Here is a 23,818-nt window from a genome sequence, read left to right on the forward strand (position 1 = left end):
ACGGTCAGGTAGTTCCCAAACCACTATTTTAAAGAATGAGAGCCTTGTTTTGTACAGAAACACATGGATATGTTATGAGTAAGCAGTAAATAGTGTAATAAAGCTGTAATAATCTTTATTACATGGTAATGCATGCTCTTTTGGTGGATCTTTTCCAAGTGTGGCAACTACCTGCTTAAAAAAAAGAGATAAAATAGCCGGGGTCAGGGGTAAGAGGACTTCAGAGGGAAGACACTCTATGGGCAGGTGTGAGACAATGACAAACCTGTCTTCCTCCACCTCCATCTCCTCTTCCTCTTCCACTCTCCTCTCCTCCAGCAGTTGCTGGAGCCTTCACAGGTCAGAGGGCAAAGATCAGGGAGAGGAGAAGAGGAAGGAAGACGACATCAGTGAGTGAGGAGCAGGAAAAGCCACAGATCTAAGATCTATGTATTAAACTGCTGACCCTCTCTTCCCTCTCGCTGACCACACAGTTCCCATGCTGTCTCCTTAACGTAAAACTCAAACAGCAGACAAGCAATGCTTCTACAGTATGCTGTAATAATCACAGTCATTAAGATGACATTCCCTTGTGTAATTGTACAGCTGACAGTAGCCTCACACACACACACACACAGTGTTCAGGATGAGACATCAAGAGGACGATGTTACCAAGAAACTTCTCCTCCACATAGCAGCTCACACAGAGAGAACAGGCCTCACGTTATTAATCACTCTCTTTAGTTTTACCTTTTCTTTTTCTTCTTCTCTCTCCTCTTCAGTTTCTCCAGATCTTTCTTAGCCAGCTCGATGATGTCTGCGGTCTCTTGGGACGGGTCAGGGCCGAGAGAGAACGCTGCGGTTCCTCCGTAGAAGGACGTCCGAGTGGACGCTCGGGACAGATTCTTCCTCAGATTCTCGTTCACTGCCTCACTTTCCAGCAGTTTTGCCCTGAAACACAAAAATATGCTATAGTCGTGTACTCTCTCTCTCTTATTCAAGGGTTCAATTTTTTCTGATAAATTTATTTTATTGATAAACGTTCCATGTGAGTCTAGAAAAATATGACAGGTTGAGCTGCTGCTCCAGATGGAATGACTCGGGAAAATTACCTAAGACAGACATTTTCATTATTTATATATATTTATTAGGGTTACAATAAATATTAAATTTTTTATCGCGATTAATTGCATGATTGTCATGAGTTAACGCGAGTTAACGCTCTTTCTCTCTCTCTCTGTTCCGTGCCTTTCTCTGTGTTTGTTTATCCACCTGTTCTATTTTTTTCCCGGCTCCTTTCAGCCCCGCGGCAGTCTTATGCTTATCCCAAATGCTCTCACTGGTTCAGACGCGTCATGATGTTCATCCCAAGCCAATACGGATCAAGATCCCACCCCTCCCGTCACCCATGGTTTGTCTGTATGTGTATTCAGAGCCGCTGAGCAACAGACTTTTAAAATAATTTACAAAATAATAAAAACTGCATCAACGCGCGATAAAATAATTGTTGGCGTTAATTAATTAATGAGTTAACGCGATAATAACGTGTTAACTTGCCCAGCCCTAATATTTATATACGCAATTTACAGTAGTTAACCCCTTGATTTAATTAATATAGCTAATTTAACATGACCTTAAAGACAGCATGTATAGGTTGCTTAGTTTTTATGTAAACTGTCTGATTAAGCAATGTCTGCTAAACAATAGTGAACGGAAGATGATGGAAATATTACATTAATAATACAATCAGAAGAAAAAACATTAATAAGAAGCCCAAACACATCAACTCACACATTCACACAGTGGCTAAGCAATCTGGCTTAGCTAAGTGTACTTCCAACAATCTAATAAAGAGGTCAGAGGAAGGTCAAAGGAACCAGACAACCCAGAAGTGGAGGCAGAGAAAAAAAAAATACAAAACTCAAAACTAAAGAAAAAAAACAGACTCCAAGCTGAGCTCAGGATCAGGAGCAGTCCAACCTCATACTTCAGTTCTCTTTCAATTTTCCACATTCTGGCCAAATATTGGGATATTTAGAGGAACTGCTAGACAGCCCTCCTGCAGAAGATGGTATTTGTCATGACAGAAGTTGAGAATCCACACACAGTGGACATTCCTCCTTTCTGGGTTTATATCTGCTCCATGTTTTTGGTGAACACCTCTACTACACTGTACACTCCACCCCAGGCAGCGTCTCGGTCAGCATCACTCCATCTGTTGGCAAGGATAATTCATTCTTCTCATCCATTAACACAATTGATAACGTTAAGAAAAGCTTACCTCAAATCTTCAATCTCTTTGATGTAGTTCTGAATCATATTCCCAATTTCCTCGCTGCCTTCCCCTGCACACAAATCATTTCACAGACAACCAAAGAACTGAATAATAATAGACGATTACAAAGTCGTGTGCTTATTATAAACATAATGGCTGCTGGAACACACACACACACAGACGAGTAGCATACCAGCTTTAGCGAGAGCCTGATTAGCCTGTTCGCTGAGGAACTGAGTGAGGCGAGCTCGCTGGGCATCGATGGTTTCCTGCATGGCTTTGACACGCACACGCAGGTTCTGGTTCTCCGTCTGCAGCATGGAGTTCTCATGATACATGTCATTGATGCTCTCCAGTCCGTCCTCTCCAATCATACGCTTGCCCTGAACACACAGCCATACTCAACACCGGAATTCAAGAGTTTGTAAACCTCTAATCTAATAATGTAGTAACACTGTTATAACATGTTGTGTAGTAACAGTTAAGTGTTGTGTAGTAACACTGTTATAACATGTGTAGTAACACTGTTATTAAGTGTTGTGTAGTAACACTGTTATAACATGTTGTGTAGTAACACTGTTATTAAGTGTTGTGTAGTAACACTGTTATAACATGGTGTGTAGTAACACTTAAGTGTTGTGTAGTAACACTGTTATTAAGTGTTGTGTGGTAACACTGTTATAACATGTTGTGTAGTAACACTTAAGTGTTGTGTAGTAACACTGTTATAATGTGTTGTGTAGTAACACTGTTATTAAATGTTGTGTAGTAACACTGTTATAACGTGTTGTGTAATAACACTGTTATAACATGTTGTGTAGTAACACTGTTATAACGTGTTGTGTAGTAACACTGATATTAAGTGTTGTGTAGTAACACTGATATTAAGTGTTGTGTAGTAACACTGATATTAAGTGTTGTGTAGTAACACTGATATTAAGTGTTGTGTAGTAACACTGATATTAAGTGTTGTGTAGTAACACTGTTATAACGTGTTGTGTAATAACACTGATATTAAGTGTTGTGTAGTAACACTGATATTAAGTGTTGTGTAGTAACACTGTTATAACGTGTTGTGTAATAACACTGATATTAAGTGTTGTGTAGTAACACTGATATTAAGTGTTGTGTAGTAACACTGATATTAAGTGTTGTGTAGTAACACTGTTATAACGTGTTGTGTAATAACACTGATATTAAGTGTTGTGTAGTAACACTGATATTAAGTGTTGTGTAGTAACACTGTTATAACGTGTTGTGTAATAACACTGTTATAACATGTTGTGTAGTAACACTGTTATAACGTGTTGTGTAGTAACACTGATATTAAGTGTTGTGTAGTAACACTGTTATAACGTGTTGTGTAGTAACACTGATATTAAGTGTTGTGTAGTAACACTGATATTAAGTGTTGTGTAGTAACACTGTTATAACGTGTTGTGTAATAACACTGATATTAAGTGTTGTGTAGTAACACTGATATTAAGTGTTGTGTAGTAACACTGTTATAACGTGTTGTGTAATAACACTGTTATAACATGTTGTGTAGTAACACTGTTATAACGTGTTGTGTAGTAACACTGATATTAAGTGTTGTGTAGTAACACTTATAACGTGTTGTGTAGTAACACTGATATTAAGTGTTGTGTAGTAACACTGATATTAAGTGTTGTGTAGTAACACTGATATTAAGTGTTGTGTAGTAACTGTTATAACGTGTTGTGTAGTAACACTGATATTAAGTGTTGTGTAGTAACACTGATATTAAGTGTTGTGTAGTAACACTGATATTAAGTGTTGTGTAGTAACACTGATATTAAGTGTTGTGTAGTAACACTGATTAAGTGTTGTGTAGTAACACTGATATTAAGTGTTGTGTAGTAACACTGTTATAACGTGTTGTGTAGTAACACTGATATTAAGTGTTGTGTAGTAACACTGATATTAAGTGTTGTGTAGTAACACTGATATTAAGTGTTGTGTAGTAACACTGATATTAAGTGTTGTGTAGTAACACTGATATTAAGTGTTGTGTAGTAACACTGATATTAAGTGTTGTGTAGTAACACTGATATTAAGTGTTGTGTAGTAACACTGTTATAACGTGTTGTGTAGTAACACTGATATTAAGTGTTGTGTAGTAACACTGATATTAAGTGTTGTGTAGTAACACTGATATTAAGTGTTGTGTAGTAACACTGATATTAAGTGTTGTGTAGTAACACTGTTATAACATGTTGTGTAGTAACACTGTTATAACGTGTTGTGTAGTAACACTGATATTAAGTGTTGTGTAGTAACACTGTTATAACGTGTTGTGTAGTAACACTGATATTAAGTGTTGTGTAGTAACACTGATATTAAGTGTTGTGTAGTAACACTGATATTAAGTGTTGTGTAGTAACACTGTTATAACGTGTTGTGTAGTAACACTGTTGTTCCATGATATGAAAGTCAATGTCATGTATAAGATTATTATTAGAGCTAACTTCTACACAGCGTATAGAGTACAGTGGTGTAGCTCTCTCACAGTTCGATACTCCATCAGCTCCATCTGCAGCCGCGCGATCTCCGTCCTCAGAGCGCTGATCTGCTGACTGGCTCTGTCCTGATTCACCACCACCTTGTTCTTAATGTTGCGTGCTCGGTTAGCATACTTCAGGGTGTTCAGGGTCTCCATGAAGTCCCGGTCTGATGGACTAATGCAGGCGATCATCACTGTCTGACTGTGAGAAACACAAATAAAGAACAAATAAACCTGAAAACTTCTCAATGATAAAAACACATTCAGAACACTGATCAAGACCAAAACCTCTGTGTGAGAATAAGATTAACCAGTGTCGATGATTTATAGCTTTATTAACGTTGACTAAACTCATTATACCAGAGTTAGCTGAATTTGATTACAATATAATTATCATTATATTATTAAATATATATTATTATTACTACTTCTATGGCTAAATTATATAATAATAATAATTATAAAAATGTCATGTAACTATCTGCACACTTTGGATATAGAACATAAAAATCATCAAAATGAAAATTTCAGGTAAAACCCAGAGGTCAGTAAAGACCTAGTGAAGTGTAACATCTCTTTTAATGTAGGTTCATCATGAACAAACCTGTTGCCACCTAAAGAATCCTGGAGGAGGCGAGTGAGTTTGGAGTCCCGGTAAGGCACATGAGTGGACCGTTTGCTCCTGTCTCCTAAAGCACTGATGACGTTCCCCAGCGCTAACTGCATCACAGACATGAGGTAATGAGTGGAACAGTGTGGAATACTGCAGATCGATTCACACGTCTAGAGTGACCACACTCACCAGTCCACAGTTGATGGAGATGCCCTCTTTGGCTCTTTCCCCAGTGGCACCGGTTCTCTTCAGCCGCTCGGAACCTGCCAGATCCACAAAGTGGAACTTTGCTGTTAGCGTCTCAAACTCATCCATGTCAGATGAGCCATTGGCCAGACGGTTATCAGTCTCACTGTCATTCTGAAAGAGGGAAAGTTATATTTCATACAATCTGCTTCATTATAAAAGTGACTCTGATAAGTGACTCTGATAAGTGACTCTGATAAGCGACTCTGATAAGCGACTCTGATAAGTGACTCTGATAAGCGACTCTGATAAGCGACTCTGATAAGCGACTCTGATAAGCGACTCTGATAAGTGACTCTGATTATAGACTCTGATAAGTGTCTCTGATAAGCGACTCTGATAAATGACTTTGATAAGAAACTCTAATAAGAGACTCTGATAAGTGACTCTGATAAGTGACTTTGATAAGAGACTCTGATAAGTGACTCTGATAAGTGACTTTGATAAGAGACTCTGATAAATGACTCTGATAAGAAACTCTGATAAGAGACTCTGATAAGTGACTCTGATAAGTGACTCTGATAAGAAACTCTGATAAGAGACTCTGATAAGTGACTCTGATAAGTGACTCTGATAAGAAACTCTGATAAGTGACTCTGATAAGTGACTCTGATAAGCGACTATGATTATAGACTCTGATAAGTGACTCTGATAAGAAACTCTAATAAGCGACTCTGATAAGTGACTCTGATAAGCGACTCTGATAAGCGACTCTGATTATAGACTCTGATAAGTGACTCTGATAAGAAACTCTGATAAGAGACTCTGATAAGTGACTCTGATAAGACACTCTGATAAGTGACTCTGATAAGACACTCTGATAAGAGACTCTGATAAGTGACTCTGATGAGAAACTCTGATGAGAAACTCTGATAAGTGACTCTGATAAGTGACTCTGATAAGCGACTCTGATTATAGACTCTGATAAGTGACTCTGATAAGAAACTCTGATAAGAGACTCTGATAAGTGACTCTGAGAAGTGACTCTGAGAAGTGACTCTGATAAGTGACTCTGATAAGCGACTCTGATAAGCGACTCTGATAAGCGACTCTGATTATAGACTCTGATAAGTGACTCTGACAAGAAACTCTGATAAGCGACTCTGATAAGCGACTCTGATGAGCGACTCTGATGAGCGACTCTGATAAGAAACTCTGATAAGAGACTCTGATAAGAGACTCTGATAAGTGACTCTGATAAGTGACTCTGATAAGTGACTCTGATAAGTGAATCTGATAAGCGACTCTGAGAAGTGACACTGAGAAGTGACACTGAGAAGTGACTCTGATAAGCGACTCTGATAAGCGACTCTGAGAAGTGACTCTGATAAGTGACTCTGATAAGAGACTCTGATAAGTGACTCTGACAAGAAACTCTGATAAGCGACTCTGAGAAGTGACTCTGATAAGTGACTCTGATAAGTGTCTCTGAGAAGTGACTCTGAGAAGTGACTCTGATAAGTGTCTCTGAGAAGTGACTCTGACAAGTGACTCTGATAAGTGACTCTGATTATAGACTCTGATAAGTGTCTCTGATAAGCGACTCTGATAAGTGTCTCTGAGAAGTGACTCTGACAAGTGACTCTGATATGTGACTCTGATTATAGACTCTGATAAGTGACTCTGATAAGTGACTTTGATAAGTAACTCTGATAAGTGACTCTGATAAGTGACTTTGATAAGAGACTCTGATAAGTGACTCTGATAAGTGACTCTGATAAGCGACTCTGAGAAGCGACTCTGAGAAGTGACTGATAAGCGACTCTGAGAAGTGACTCTGATTATAGACTCTGATATGTGACTCTGACAAGAAACTCTGACAAGAAACTCTGATAAGCGACTCTGATAAGCGACTCTGATAAGCGACTCTGATTATAGACTCTGATAAGTGACTCTGACAAGACACTCTGACAAGAAACTCTGATAAGCGACTCTGATAAGCGACTCTGATAAGAGACTCTGATAAGTGACTCTGATAAGTGACTTTGATAAGAAACTCTGATAAATGACTGATAAGTGACTCTGATAAGTGACATTAATAAGAAAAGCTGATGAGAGACTCTGATAAGTGACTGTGATGAGTGACTTTGATAAGAGACTCTGATAAGTGACTTTGATAAGAGACTCTGATAAGTGACTTTGATAAGAGACTCTGATAAGTGACTCTGATAAGTGACTCTAATAAGAAACTCGGATAAGAGACTCTGATAAGTGACTCTGATAAGTGACTTTGATAAGAAACTCTGATAAATGACTGATAAGTGACTCTGATAAGTGACATTGATAAGAAAAGCTGATGAGAGACTCTGATAAGTGACTCTGATAAGTGACTTTGATAAGAGACTCTGATAAGTGACTCTGATAAGAAACTCTGATAAGAAACTCTGATAAGTGACTCTGATAAGTGACTCTGATAAGTGACTTTGATAAGAAACTCTAATAAGTGACTTTGAAAAGAAAGTGACTCTGATAAGTGACTCTGATAAGAGACTCTGATAAGAGACTCTGATAAGAGACTGATAAGAAACTGTGATTATAGACTCTGATAAGTGACTCTGATAAGTGACTCTGATAAGTGACTCTGATTAAGTGACTCTGATAAGTGACTCTCATTATAGACTCTGATAAGTGACTCTGATAAGTGACTCTGATTACGACTCTGATAAGTGACTCTGATAAGTGACTCTGATTATAGTCTCTGATAACGACTCTGATAAGTGACTCTCATAACGACTCTGATTAAGTGAATCTGATAAGTGACTCTTATTATAGACTCTGATAAGTGACTCTGATAAATGACTCTGATTAAGTGACTCTGATAAGTGACTCTTATTATAGACTCTGATAAGTGACTCTGATAATGACTCTGATTAAGTGACTCTTATTATAGACTCTGATAAGTGACTCTGATAACGACTCTGATGAAGTGATTCTGATAAGTGACTCTTATTATAGACTCTGATAAGTGACTCTGAGAAGTGACTCTGATGAGTGAATCTGATTATAGTCTCTGATAACGACGCTGATAAGTGACTCGGATAAGTGACTCTGATAAGTGACTCTGATAAGTGACTCTGATAAGTGACTCTGATTACGACTCTGATAAGTGACTCTCATAACGACTCTGATTAAGTGAATCTGATAAGTGACTCTTATTATAGACTCTGATAAGTGACTCTGATAAGTGACTCTGATAAGTGAGTCTGATAAGTGACTCTTATTATAGACTCTGATAAGTGACTCTGATAAGTGACTCTGATAAGTGAGTCTGATAACGACTCTGATTAAGTGACTCTGATAAGTGACTCTTATTATAGACTCTGAAAAGTGACTCTGATTAAGTGACTCTGATAAGTGACTCTTATTATAGACTCTGAAAAGTGACTCTGATTAAGTGACTCTGATAAGTGACTCTTATTATAGACTCTGATAAGTGACTCTGATAAGTGACTGATAAGTGACTCTTATTATAGACTCTGATAAGTGACTCTGATAAGTGACTCTGATAAGTGACTCTTATTATAGACTCTGATAAGTGACTCTAATAAGTGACTCTTATAACAACTCTGATTAAGTGACTCTGATAAGTGACTCTGATAAGAGATTCTTATTATAGTCTCTTATAAGTGACTCTGACAGGCGACTCTGATAAGCGACTCTGATAAGTGACTCTGATAAGTGACTCTGATAAGTGACTCTGATAAGTGACTTTGATAAGAAACTCTGATAAATGACTGATAAGTGACTCTGATAAGTGACTCTGATAAGTGACTTTGATAAGAGACTCTGATAAGTGACTCTGATAAGTGACTTTGATAAGAAACTCTGATTAATGACTCTGATAAGTGACTCTGATAAGAACCTCTGATAAGTGACTCTGATAAGAAACTCTGATAAGCGACTCTGATAAGAAACTCTGATAAGCGACTTTGATAAGAAACTGTGATAATAGTCTCTGATAAGTGACTCTGATAAGTGACTCTGATAACGACTCTGATTAAGTGACTCTGATAAGTGACTCTCATTATAGACTCTGATAAGTGACTCTGATAAGTGACTCTGATTACGACTCTGATAAGTGACTCTCATAACGACTCTGATTAAGTGAATCTGATAAGTGACTCTTATTATAGACTCTGATAAGTGACTCTGATAAGTGAGTCTGATAACGACTCTGATAAGTGACTCTGATAAGTGACTCTGATAAGTGACTGTTAAGTGACTCTGATAAGTGACTCTGATAACGACTCTGATAAGTGACTCTGATATGTGACTGATAAGTGACTCTGATAAGTGACTTTGATAAGTAACTCTGATAAGTGACTTTGATTAGTGACTCTGATAAGTGACTCTGATAAGTGACTGATAAGTGACTCTGATAAGTGACTCTGATAAGCGACTCTGATAAGTGACTCTGATAAGCGACTCTGTTAAGCGACTCTGTTAAGCGACTCTGATAAGTGACTTTGATAAGTGACTCTGATTATAGACTCTGATAAGTGACTCTGAGAAGTGACTCTGATTATAGACTCTGATAAGTGACTCGGATAAGTGACTTTGATAAGTGACTCTGATTATAGACTCTGAGAAGTGACTCTGAGAAGTGAGTCTGAGAAGTGACTCTGAGAAGTGACTCTGATTATAGACTCTGAAAAGTGACTCTGATAAGTGACTTTGATAAGTGACTCTGATTATAGACTCTGATAAGTGACTCTGATAAGTGACTCTGAGAAGTGACTCTGATTATAGACTCTGATAAGTGACTCTGATAAGTGACTCTGATAAGCGACTCTGATTATAGACTCTGATAAGTGACTCTGATTATAGACTCTGATTAGTGACTCTGATAATAAACTCTGATAAGAGACTCTGATAAGTGACTCTGATAATAGACTCTGAGAAGCGACTCTAAGAAGCGACTCTGAGAAGCGACTCTGAGAAGTGACTCTGATTATAGACTCTGAGAAGCGACTCTGATAAGCGACTCTGATTATAGACTCTGATAAGTGACTCTGACAAGAAACTTTGACAAGAAACTCTGATAAGCGACTCTGATAAGCGACTCTGATGAGAAACTCTGATAAGAGACTCTGATAAGTGACTCTGATAAGTGACTCTGATAAGTGACTTTGATAAGAAACTCTGATAAATGACTGATAAGTGACTCTGATAAGTGACTTTGATAAGTGACTCTGATAATAGACTCTGATAAGAAACTCTGATAAATGACTCTGATAACTGACTCTGATAACAGACTCTGGTAAGAAACTCTGATAAGTGACTGATAAAAAACTCTGATAAATGACTCTGATAAGTGACTCTGATAATAGACTCTGATAAGAAACTCTGATAAGTGACTTTGATAAAAAACTCTGATAAATGACTCTGATAAGCGACTCTGATAAATGACTCTGATAAGCGACTCTGATTATAGACTCTGATAAGAAACTCTGATAAGTGACTCTGATAAGTGACTTTGATAAGAAACGCTGATGAAAGACTCTGATAAGCGACTCTGATAAGCGACTCTGATAAGAGACTCTGATAAGTGACTCTGATAAGTGACTTTGATAAGAGACTCTGATAAGTGACTCTGATAAGTGACTCTGATAAGAAACTCTGATAAGAAACGCTGATGAGAGACTCTGATAAGTGACTCTGATAAGTAACTCTGATAAGTGACTCTGATAAGAGACTCTGATAAGCGACTCTGATAAGCGACTCTGATAAGAAACTCTGATAAGTGACTCTGATAAGCGACTCTGATAAGCGACTCTGATAAGCGACTCTGATAAGAAACTCTGATAAGAGAGTCTGATAAGAAACTCTGATAAGTGACTCTGATAAGAAACTCTGATAAGTGACTCTGATAAGCGACTCTGATAAGTGACTCTGATAAGTGACTCTGATAAGAAACTCTGATAAGAGAGTCTGATAAGAAACTCTGATAAGAGACTCTGATAAGAGACTCTGATAAGCGACTCTGATAAGAAACTCTGATAAGAAACTCTGATAAGTGACTCTGATAAGTTACTTTGATAAGAAACTCTGATAAATGACTGATAAATGACTGATAAGTGACTCTGATAAGAGACTCTGATAAGAAACTCTGATAAATGACTGATAAGTGACTCTGATAAGTGACTCTGATAAGAAACTCTGATAAGTGACTCTGATAAGCGACTCTGATAAGTGACTCTGATAAGTGACTCTGATAAGAAACTCTGATAAGAGAGTCTGATAAGAAACTCTGATAAGAGACTCTGATAAGCGACTCTGATAAGTGACTCTGATAAGCAACTCTGATAAATGACTCTGATAAGAAACTCTGATAAGTTACTTTGATAAGAAACTCTGATAAATGACTGATAAATGACTCTGATAAGCGACTCTGATAAGCGACTCTGATAAGTGACTTTGATAAGAAACTCTGATTATAGACTCTGATAAGTGACTCTGATAAGTGACTCTGATAACGACTCTGATTAAGTGAATCTGATAAGTGACTCTCATTATAGACTCTGATAAGTGACTCTGATAAGTGACTCTGATAAATGACTCTGATAAGAAACTCTGATAAGTGACTCTGATAAGTTACTTTGATAAGAAACTCTGATAAATGACTGATAAATGACTCTGATAAGCGACTCTGATAAGCGACTCTGATAAGTGACTTTGATAAGAAACTCTGATTATAGACTCTGATAAGTGACTCTGATAAGTGACTCTGATAACGACTCTGATTAAGTGAATCTGATAAGTGACTCTCATTATAGACTCTGATAAGTGACTCTGATAAGTGACTCTGATTACGACTCTGATAAGTGACTCTGATAAGTGACTCAGAGAAGTGACTCTGATTATAGTCTCTGATAACGACTCTGATTATGTGACTCTGATAAGTGACTCTTATTATAGACTCTGATAAGTGACTCTGATAAAGTGACTCTGATAAGTGACTCTTATTATAGACTCTGATAAGTGACTCTGATAACGACTCTGATTAAGTGACTCTTATTATAGACTCTGATAAGTGACTCTTATTATAGACTCTGATAAGTGACTCTGATAACGACTCTGATTAAGTGACTCTGATAAGTGACTCTGAGAAGTGACTCTGATAAGTGACTCTGATAACGACTCTGATTAAGTGACTCTGATAAGTGACTCTTATTATAGACTCTGATAAGTGACTCTGATAAGTGACTGATAAGTGACTCTTATTATAGACTCTGATAAGTGACTCTGATAAGTGACTCTGATAAGTGACTCTTATTATAGACTCTGATAAGTGACTCTGATAAGTGACTCTGATAAGTGACTCTTATAACAACTCTGATTAAGTGACTCTGATAAGTGACTGATAAGAGACTCTTATTATAGTCTCTTATAAGTGACTCTGACAAGCGACTCTGATAAGCGACTCTGATAAGTGACTCTGATAAGTGACTCTGATAAGTGAGTCTGATAAGTGACTCTGATAAGTGAGTCTGATAACGACTCTGTTAAGTGACTCTGATAGGTGACTCTGATAAGTGACTCTGATAATGACTCTGATAAGTGACTCTGATAAGCGACTCTGATAAGTGACTCTGATAATTGACTCTGATAAGTGACTCTGATAACGACTCTGATAACGACTCTGATAAGTGACTCTGATAAGTGACTCTGATAACGACTCTGATAAGTGACTCTGATAAGTGACTCTGATAAGTGACTCTGATAAGTGACTCTGATAACGACTCTGATAAGTGACTTTGATAAGTGACTCTGATAACGACTCTGATAAGTGACTTTGATAAGTGACTCTGATAAGTGACTTTGATAAGTGACTCTGATAAGTGACTCTGATAAGCGACTCTGATAAGTGACTCTGATAAGTGACTCTGATAAGTAACTCTGATTAAGTGACTCTGATAAGTGTCTCTCATTATAGACTCTGATAAGTGACTCGGATAAGTGACTCTGATTACGACTCTGATAAGTGACTCTCATTATAGACTCTGATAAGTGACTCTGATTACGACTCTGATAAGTGACTCTGATAAGTGACTCAGAGAAGTGACTCTGAGAAGTGACTCTGATTATAGTCTCTGATAACGACTCTGATTATGTGACTCTGATCAGTGACTCTTATTATAGACTCTGATAAGTGACTCTGATAAGTGACTCTGATTATAGTCTCTGATAACGACTCTGATTATGTGACTCTGATAAGTGACTCTTATTATAGACTCTGATAAGTGACTGATAAGTGACTCTGATTAAGTGACTCTGATAAGTGACTCTTATTATAGACTCTGATAAGTAACTCTGATAAGTGACTCTGATTAAGTGACTTATTATAGACTCTGATAAGTAACTCTGATAAGTGACTCTGATTAAGTGACTCTGATTAAGTGACTCTTATTATAGACTCTGATAAGTGACTCTGATAACGACTCTGATTAAGTGACTCCGATAAGTGACTCTTATTATAGACTCTGATAAGTGACTCTGATAACGACTCTGATTAAGTGACTCTTATTATAGACTCTGATAAGTGACTCTGATAACGACTCTGATTAAGTGACTCTGATAAGTGACTCTTATTATAGACTCTGATAAGTGACTCTGATAAGTGACGCTGATAAGTGACGCTGATAAGTGACTCTTATAACAACTCTGATTAAGTGACTCTGATAAGTGACTCTGATAAGAGATTCTTATTATAGTCTCTTATAAGTGACTCTGACAAGCGACTCTGATAAGTGACTCTTATAACAACTCTGATTAAGTGACTCTGATAAGTGACTCTGATAAGAGACTCTTATTATAGTCTCTTATAAGTGAGTCTGATAACGAGTCTGATAAGTGACATTGATAAGTGAGTCTGATAACGACTCTGATAAGTGACTCTGTTAAGTGACTCTGATAACGACTCTGATAAGTGACTCTGATAAGTGACTTTGATAAGTGACTCTGTTAAGTGACTCTGATAACGACTCTGATAAGTGACTCTGATAAGTGACTCTGATAAGTGACTCTGTTAAGTGACTCTGATAAGTGACTCTGATAAGTGACTCTGATAAGTGACTCTGATAACGACTCTGATAAGTGACTTTGATAAGTGACTTTGATAAGTGACTCTGATAAGTGACTCTGATAAGTGACTTTGAGAAGTGACTCTGATAAGCGACTCTGATAAGCGACTCTGATAAGAAACTCTGATAAGTGACTCTGATAAGTGACTTTGATAAGTGACTCTGATAAGTGACTCTGATAAGTAACTCTGATAAGTGACTCTGATAAGTGACTCTGATAAGTGACTCTGATAACGACTCTGATAACGACTCTGATAACGACTTTGATAAGTGACTTTGATAAGTGACTCTGTTAAGTGACTCTGATAAGTGACTTTGATAACGACTCTGATAACGACTCTGATAACGACTCTGATAAGTGACTCTGATAAGTGACTCTGATAACGACTCTGATAAGTGACTTTGATAAGTGACTCTGTTAAGTGACTGATAAGTGACTCTGATAAGTGACTCTGATAACGACTCTGATACGTGACTTTGATAAGTGACTCTGATAAGTGACTCTTATTATAGACTCTGATAAGTGACTCTGATTAAGTGACTCTGATAAGTGACTCTTATTATAGACTCTGATAAGTGACTCTGATAAGTGACTGATAAGTGACTCTTATTATAGACTCTGATAAGTGACTCTGATAAGTGACTGATAAGTGACTCTGATAAGTGACTCTGATAAGTGACTTTGATAAGTGACTCTGTTAAGTGACTCTGATAACGACTCTGATAAGTGACTCTGATAAGTGACTTTGATAAGTGACTCTGTTAAGTGACTCTGATAAGTGACTCTGATAAGTGACTCTGATAAGTGACTCTGATAACGACTCTGATAAGTGACTTTGATAAGTGACTTTGATAAGTGACTCTGATAAGTGACTCTGATAAGTGACTTTGAGAAGTGACTCTGATAAGCGACTCTGATAAGCGACTCTGATAAGAAACTCTGATAAGTGACTCTGATAAGTGACTTTGATAAGTGACTCTGATAAGTGACTCTGATAAGTAACTCTGATAAGTGACTCTGATAAGTGACTCTGATAAGTGACTCTGATAACGACTCTGATAACGACTCTGATAAGTGACTTTGATAAGTGACTTTGATAAGTGACTCTGTTAAGTGACTCTGATAAGTGACTTTGATAACGACTCTGATAACGACTCTGATAACGACTCTGATAAGTGACTCTGATAAGTGACTCTGATAACGACTCTGATAAGTGACTTTGATAAGTGACTCTGTTAAGTGACTGATAAGTGACTCTGATAAGTGACTCTGATAACGACTCTGATACGTGACTTTGATAAGTGACTCTGATAAGTGACTCTTATTATAGACTCTGATAAGTGACTCTGATTAAGTGACTCTGATAAGTGACTCTTATTATAGACTCTGATAAGTGACTCTGATAAGTGACTGATAAGTGACTCTTATTATAGACTCTGATAAGTGACTCTGATAAGTGACTGATAAGTGACTCTGATAAGTGACTCTTATTATAGACTCTGATAAGTGACTCTGATAAGTGACTCTGATAAGTGACTCTGATAAGTGACTCTGATAACGACTCTGATAAGTGACTCTGTTAAGTGACTGTTAAGTGACTCTGATAATGACTCTGATAAGTGACTCTGATAAGTGACTCTGATAACGACTCTGATAACGACTCTGATAACGACTCTGATAAGTGACTCTGATAAGTGACTCTGATAAGCGACTCTGATAAGCGACTCTGATAAGCGACTCTGATAAGTAACTCTGATAAGCGACTCTGATAACGACTCTGATAACGACTCTGATAAGTGACTCTGATAAGTGACTCTGATAAGTGACTCTGATAAGTGACTTTGATAAGTGACTCTGTTAAGTGACTCTGATAAGTGACTCTGATAAGTGACTCTGATAACGACTCTGATAAGTGACTCTGATAAGTGACTCTGATAAGTGACTCTGATAAGTGACTCTGATAAGCGACTTTGATAAGTGACTCTGATAAGTGACTTTGATAAGTAACACTGATAAGTGACTCTGATAAGTGACTTTGATAAGTAACTCTGATAAGTGACTTTGATAAGTAACTCTGATAAGTGACTCTGATAAGTAACTCTGATAAGTGACTCTGATAAGTGACTCTTATTATAGACTCTGATAAGTGACTCTGATTAAGTGACTCTGATAAGTGACTCTTATTATAGACTCTGATAAGTGACTCTGATAAGTGACTGATAAGTGACTCTTATTATAGACTCTGATAAGTGACTCTGATAAGTGACTCTGATAACGACTCTGATAAGTGACTCTGTTAAGTGACTGTTAAGTGACTCTGATAAGCGACTCTGATAACGACTCTGATAACGACTGATAACGACTCTGATAACGACTCTGATAAGTGACTCTGATAACGACTCTGATAAGCGACTCTGATAACGACTCTGATAACGACTCTGATAAGCGACTCTGATAAGCGACTCTGATAAGCGACTCTGATAAGTGACTCTGATAACGACTCTGATAACGACTCTGATAAGTGACTCTGATAAGTGACTCTGATAAGTGACTCTGATAAGTGACTTTGATAAGTGACTCTGATAAGTGACTCTGATAAGTGACTCTGATAACGACTCTGATAAGTGACTTTGATAAGTGACTCTGTTAAGTGACTCTGATATGTGACTCTGATAAGTGACTCTGATAACGACTCTGATACGTGACTTTGATAAGTGACTCTGATAAGTGACTCTTATTATAGACTCTGATAAGTGACTCTGATTAAGTGACTCTGATAAGTGACTCTTATTATAGACTCTGATAAGTGACTCTGATAAGTGACTGATAAGTGACTCTTATTATAGACTCTGATAAGTGACTCTGATAAGTGACTCTTATTATAGACTCTGATAAGTGACTCTGATAAGTGACTCTGATAAGCGACTCTGATAAGTGACTGATAAGCGACTCTGATAAGTGACTCTGATAAGTGACTCTGATAACGACTCTGATAAGTGACTCTGTTAAGTGACTGTTAAGTGACTCTGATAATGACTCTGATAAGTGACTCTGATAAGTGACTCTGATAACGACTCTGATAACGACTCTGATAACGACTCTGATAAGTGACTCTGATAAGTGACTCTGATAAGCGACTCTGATAAGCGACTCTGATAAGTGACTCTGATAACGACTCTGATAAGTGACTCTGATAAGTGACTCTGATAAGTGACTCTGATAAGTGACTCTGATAACGACTCTGATAAGTGACTTTGATAAGTGACTCTGTTAAGTGACTCTGATAAGTGACTCTGATAAGTGACTCTGATAACGACTCTGATAAGTGACTCTGATAAGTGACTCTGATAAGAGACTCTGATAAGTGACTCTGATAAGCGACTTTGATAAGTGACTCTGATAAGTGACTTTGATAAGTAACTCTGATAAGTGACTCTGATAAGTGACTTTGATAAGTAACTCTGATAAGTGACTTTGATAAGTAACTCTGATAAGTGACTCTGATAAGTGACTCTGATAAGTGACTCTTATTATAGACTCTGATAAGTGACTCTGATTAAGTGACTCTGATAAGTGACTTATTATAGACTCTGATAAGTGACTCTGATAAGTGACTGATAAGTGACTCTTATTATAGACTCTGATAAGTGACTCTGATAAGTGACTCTGATAAGTGACTCTGATAACGACTCTGATAAGTGACTCTGTTAAGTGACTGTTAAGTGACTCTGATAATGACTCTGATAAGCGACTCTGATAAGCGACTCTGATAACGACTCTGATAACGACTGATAACGACTCTGATAACGACTCTGATAAGTGACTCTGATAACGACTCTGATAAGCGACTCTGATAAGCGACTCTGATAACGACTCTGATAAGCGACTCTGATAAGCGACTCTGATAAGTGACTCTGATAACGACTCTGATAACGACTCTGATAAGTGACTCTGATAAGTGACTCTGATAAGAGACTCTGATAAGAGACTCTGATAAGTGACTCTGATAAGCGACTCTGAAAAGTGACTTTGATAAGTAACTCTGATAAGTGACTCTGATAAGTGACTTTGATAAGTAACTCTGATAAGTGACTCTGATAAGTGACTTTGATAAGTAACTCTGATAAGTGACTTTGATAAGTAACTCTGATAAGTGACTCTGATAAGTGACTTTGATAAGTAACTCTGATAAGTGACTCTGATAAGTGACTTTGATAAGTGACTCTGATAAGTGACTCTGATAAGTGACTTTGATAAGTAACTCTGATAAGTGACTCTGATAAGTGACTCTGATAAGTGACTTTGATAAGTAACTCTGATAAGTGACTCTGATAAGTGACTTTGATAAGTAACTCTGATAAGTGACTCTGATAAGTGACTCTGATAAGTGACTTTGATAAGTGACTCTGATAAGTGACTCTGATAAGTGACTTTGATAAGTGACTCTGATAAGTGACTCTGATAAGTGACTTTGATAAGTAACTCTGATAAGTGACTCTGATAAGTGACTTTGATAAGTAACTCTGATAAGTGACTCTGATAAGTGACTCTGATAAGTAACTCTGAAAAGTGACTTTGATAAGTGACTCTGATAAGTGACTCTGATAAGTGACTTTGATAAGTAACTCTGAAAAGTGACTTTGATAAGTAACTCTGATAAGTGACTCTGATAAGTGACTTTGATAAGTAACTCTGATAAGTGACTCTGATAAGTGACTTTGATAAGTAACTCTGATAAGTGACTCTTATTATAGACTCTGATAAGTGACTCTGATAAGTGACTCTGATAAGTGACTTTGATAAGTAACTCTGAAAAGTGACTTTGATAAGTAACTCTGATAAGTAACTCTGATAAGTGACTCTGATAAGTGACTTTGATAAGTAACTCTGATAAGTGACTCTGATAAGTGACTTTGATAAGTGACTCTGATAAGTGACTCTGATAAGTAACTCTGATAAGTGACTCTGATAAGTGACTTTGATAAGTAACTCTGATAAGTGACTTTGATAAGTAACTCTGATAAGTGACTCTGATAAGTGACTTTGATAAGTGACTCTGATAAGTAACTCTGATAAGTGACTCTGATAAGTGACTTTGATAAGTAACTCTGATAAGTGACTCTGATAAGTGACTTTGATAAGTGACTCTGATAAGTGACTCTGATAAGTAACTCTGATAAGTGACTCTGATAAGTGACTTTGATAAGTAACTCTGATAAGTGACTTTGATAAGTAACTCTGATAAGTGACTCTGATAAGTGACTTTGATAAGTAACTCTGATAAGTGACTTTGATAAGTAACTCTGAAAAGTGACTTTGATAAGTAACTCTGATAAGTGACTCTGATAAGCGACTTTGATAAGTAACTCTGAAAAGTGACTTTGATAAGTAACTCTGAAAAGTGACTTTGATAAGTAACTCTGATAAGTGACTCTGATAAGTGACTTTGATAAGTAACTCTGATAAGTGACTCTGATAAGTGACTTTGATAAGTAGCTCTGATAAGTGACTTTGATAAGTAACTCTGATAAGTGACTCTGATAAGTGACTTTGATAAGTAGCTCTGATAAGTGACTTTGATAAGTAACTCTGATAAGTGACTCTGATAAGTGACTTTGATAAGTAGCTCTGATAAGTGACTTTGATAAGTAACTCTGATAAGTAACTCTGATAAGTGACTCTGATAAGTGACTTTGATAAGTAACTCTGAAAAGTGACTTTGATAAGTAACTCTGAAAAGTGACTTTGATAAGTAACTCTGATAAGTGACTCTGATAAGTGACTTTGATAAGTAACTCTGATAAGTGACTCTGATAAGTGACTCTGATAAGTAACTCTGATAAGTGACTTTGATAAGTAACTCTGATAAGTGACTCTGATAAGTAACTCTGATAAGTGACTCTGATAAGTGACTTTGATAAGTAACTGATAAGTGACTCTGATAAGTGACTTTGATAAGTGACTCTGATAAGTGACTTTGATAAGTAACTCTGATAAGTGACTTTGATAAGTAACTCTGATAAGTGACTCTTATTATAGACTCTGATAAGTGACTCTGATAAGTGACTCTTATTATAGACTCTGATAAGTGACTTTGATAAGTAACTCTGAAAAGTGACTTTGATAAGTAACTCTGATAAGTAACTCTGATAAGTGACTCTGATAAGTGACTTTGATAAGTAACTCTGATAAGTGACTCTGATAAGTGACTTTGATAAGTGACTCTGATAAGTGACTCTGATAAGTAACTCTGATAAGTGACTCTGATAAGTGACTTTGATAAGTAACTCTGATAAGTGACTTTGATAAGTAACTCTGATAAGTGACTCTGATAAGTGACTTTGATAAGTAACTCTGATAAGTGACTTTGATAAGTAACTCTGAAAAGTGACTCTGATAAGTGACTTTGATAAGTAACTCTGATAAGTGACTCTGATAAGTGACTTTGATAAGTAACTCTGATAAGTGACTCTGATAAGTGACTTTGATAAGTAACTCTGATAAGTGACTTTGATAAGTAACTCTGATAAGTGACTCTGATAAGTGACTTTGATAAGTAACTCTGATAAGTGACTCTGATAAGTGACTCTGATAAGTAACTCTGATAAGTGACTCTGATAAGTGACTTTGATAAGTGACTCTGATAAGTAACTCTGATTATAGACTCTGATAAGTAACTCTGATAAGTGACTCTGATAAGTGACTCTGATAAGTGACTCTGATAAGTAACTCTGATAAGTGACTCTGATAAGTGACTCTGATTATAGACTCTGATAAGTAACTCTGATAAGTGACTCTGATAAGTGACTTTGATAAGTGACTCTGATAAGTAACTCTGATAAGTGACTCTGATAAGTGACTTTGATAAGTGACTCTGATAAGTAACTCTGATTATAGACTCTGATAAGTAACTCTGATAAGTGACTCTGATAAGTAACTCTGATAAGTGACTCTGATAAGTGACTTTGATAAGTGACTCTGATAAGTAACTCTGATTATAGACTCTGATAAGTAACTCTGATAAGTGACTCTGATAAGTGACTTTGATAAGTGACTCTGATAAGTAACTCTGATTATAGACTCTGATAAGTAACTCTGATAAGTGACTCTGATAAGTGACTTTGATAAGTAACTCTGATTATAGACTCTGATAAGTAACTCTGATAAGTGACTCTGATAAGTGACTTTGATAAGTAACTCTGATTATAGACTCTGATAAGTAACTCTGATAAGTGACTTTGATAAGTGACTCTGATAAGTAACTCTGATTATAGACTCTGATAAGTAACTCTGATAAGTGACTTTGATAAGCGACTCTGATAAGTGACTCTGATTATAGACTCTGATAAGTGACTCTGATAAGTGACTTTGATAAGTGACTCTGATAAGTAACTCTGATAAGTGACTTTGATAAGTGACTTTGATAAGTGACTCTGACAGCTGCCTCATGTGTGAATATTTATATATTTATTAAAGAATGAATGGAAGAAAGTGTCATCATCCTGCATTCTATTTCATATTCATGAAGTGAAGCTGAAAGCTGAAGAAGACTCTGAGCAGAGGAGAGAGATGAACTCTTACATTGTCTGAAGCTGCACACACACGCACTTGGCACAGGTGGATGGTGAAGATGGCATGTGAGCGAGAGCTCTGTACGTTCATCTGAGTGCTTGCTGTGGTGCGTGAGAGAGCGCCCAGTTTCAAACACTGCATCATCTACAACACACAACATGAAGAACAACAAACAGGGTCAAAAAATATAATAAACAACAGATAATTCTAAGAGTTAATAATATAAACATAATATAAACAAACAAACACTCACTTCAGCCTCTGAGGAAACAGTGCGTGTGGTCACTCCCACCGTATAGATACCTCCACTGGAGTCTTCATGGATCTTAATGTGAGATTTCTGTTTCCGGGACTCTATATCACGTGTGGAGTCAAAGAGATCCAGAACCTCTTCATTATACAACTACACACACACACACACACACACACACACACACACATACATACACCACATATAAGTGAAAATAAAAAGATGATACACTTCATTGTTAGTTATTAAACTGGAAAAAAAATTTCACTATTCATGATTAAGACATTGATAATAAGATGAACAGAAATATTGTACACATTCTATATTTACATCCTGGTTCTTGGGTTAAATTTGCACCAATAACACACAAGTAAACAATCAGTAACTGTTTTAAAACAAATGAATATCATAATATTGTGACAGATCAGGCTAATAGATCGGGTCACTATTTGTTCTGTTGACCCATGGCTAGAAAACACTTGGCCATGAGGAATTTATATTTAACATACATATGACAGTGTATCAGGTGTGTGTGTGTGTGTGTGTGTGTGTGTAGACTCTTGGCCCTTGGCTTCTCTTCCCCACTATTTTAAACAGCTGAATGTGGCATTTGGGTGAGGATTTAATTTGGGAGCTTGTACAGAAGAGGAAGAGGGAGAGTCAGACAGATGCAGTAAATAAACCCTATCTTCATTAAGCAGGTCCTGAAATAGCTAAGCCTCTGGACATCAAGCAGAGTGTCACCATGGTAACTGCAAAGCCAGTGCAGGGACACAGAAGAGCACAAACAAAGCTGGCCGTGTGTCATGACATCATGGCCTGCGTTCATGACCGCCCCATCAGCCCCTAAACTGGAAAACAGAGGGCCACTAGCTGGTCTCAGTTTAAACTGATGTAGCCCAAAATCTACGATAAGGAAGACATTCTCAGTGAAGGACATACCTCCAGGAACTGGGCATTAATCTTGAACTCGGGCACGGGGCGTCCTTGTTCTGTCGCGGCCTGCCGTCTCTGCTCGATGCCTTTAAAAAGGTGACTGACCGCTCGCGGGATGATGCCCAGCTCGTTTTCTGGTATGGTCACATCAAAGCCAGTGCCCATTGAGTACGTCTTCCCCGAACCAGTCTATAAAAATAAAGCTCTCATTAAAGTGGTGATGATGAATATATAACACCTACCAGGATTTCAGTGACGCAGATGAGGATTCATCAGATTAATCTTTTATTTATAGAAAAGAATAGAATGTTATGATGAAAGACAAATTAGAGTGAGTGA

The 23,818-nt window shown here is 37.1% G+C and overlaps 1 protein-coding gene across 7 annotated transcripts in view; it reads right to left on the minus strand.

Annotated features, from left to right (window-relative positions):
- Positions 1-23,818, minus strand: part of kif21a (kinesin family member 21A) — a 65,558-nt gene that overhangs the window by 18,271 nt on the left and 23,469 nt on the right. For 5 of the 7 annotated variants that reach the window (XM_058408149.1, XM_058408151.1, XM_058408153.1 and 2 more), the window contains exons 3-12: positions 23,486-23,668; positions 22,547-22,696; positions 22,303-22,437; positions 5,581-5,751; positions 5,383-5,498; positions 4,785-4,980; positions 2,448-2,637; positions 2,261-2,324; positions 730-930; positions 266-331 (exon numbers count right to left, since the gene is read on the minus strand). In XM_058408149.1, coding sequence (XP_058264132.1) covers positions 266-331; positions 730-930; positions 2,261-2,324; positions 2,448-2,637; positions 4,785-4,980; positions 5,383-5,498; positions 5,581-5,751; positions 22,303-22,437; positions 22,547-22,696; positions 23,486-23,668 — 1,472 coding nt within the window. The remainder of the gene's footprint in view (positions 1-265; positions 332-729; positions 931-2,260; positions 2,325-2,447; positions 2,638-4,784; positions 4,981-5,382; positions 5,499-5,580; positions 5,752-22,302; positions 22,438-22,546; positions 22,697-23,485; positions 23,669-23,818) is intronic. The other 2 variants (XM_058408154.1, XM_058408152.1) reach the window with 1 other exon arrangement.

This window comes from Hemibagrus wyckioides, linkage group LG14 (assembly GCF_019097595.1).
Source record: "Hemibagrus wyckioides isolate EC202008001 linkage group LG14, SWU_Hwy_1.0, whole genome shotgun sequence".
Taxonomy (NCBI): domain Eukaryota; kingdom Metazoa; phylum Chordata; class Actinopteri; order Siluriformes; family Bagridae; genus Hemibagrus; species Hemibagrus wyckioides.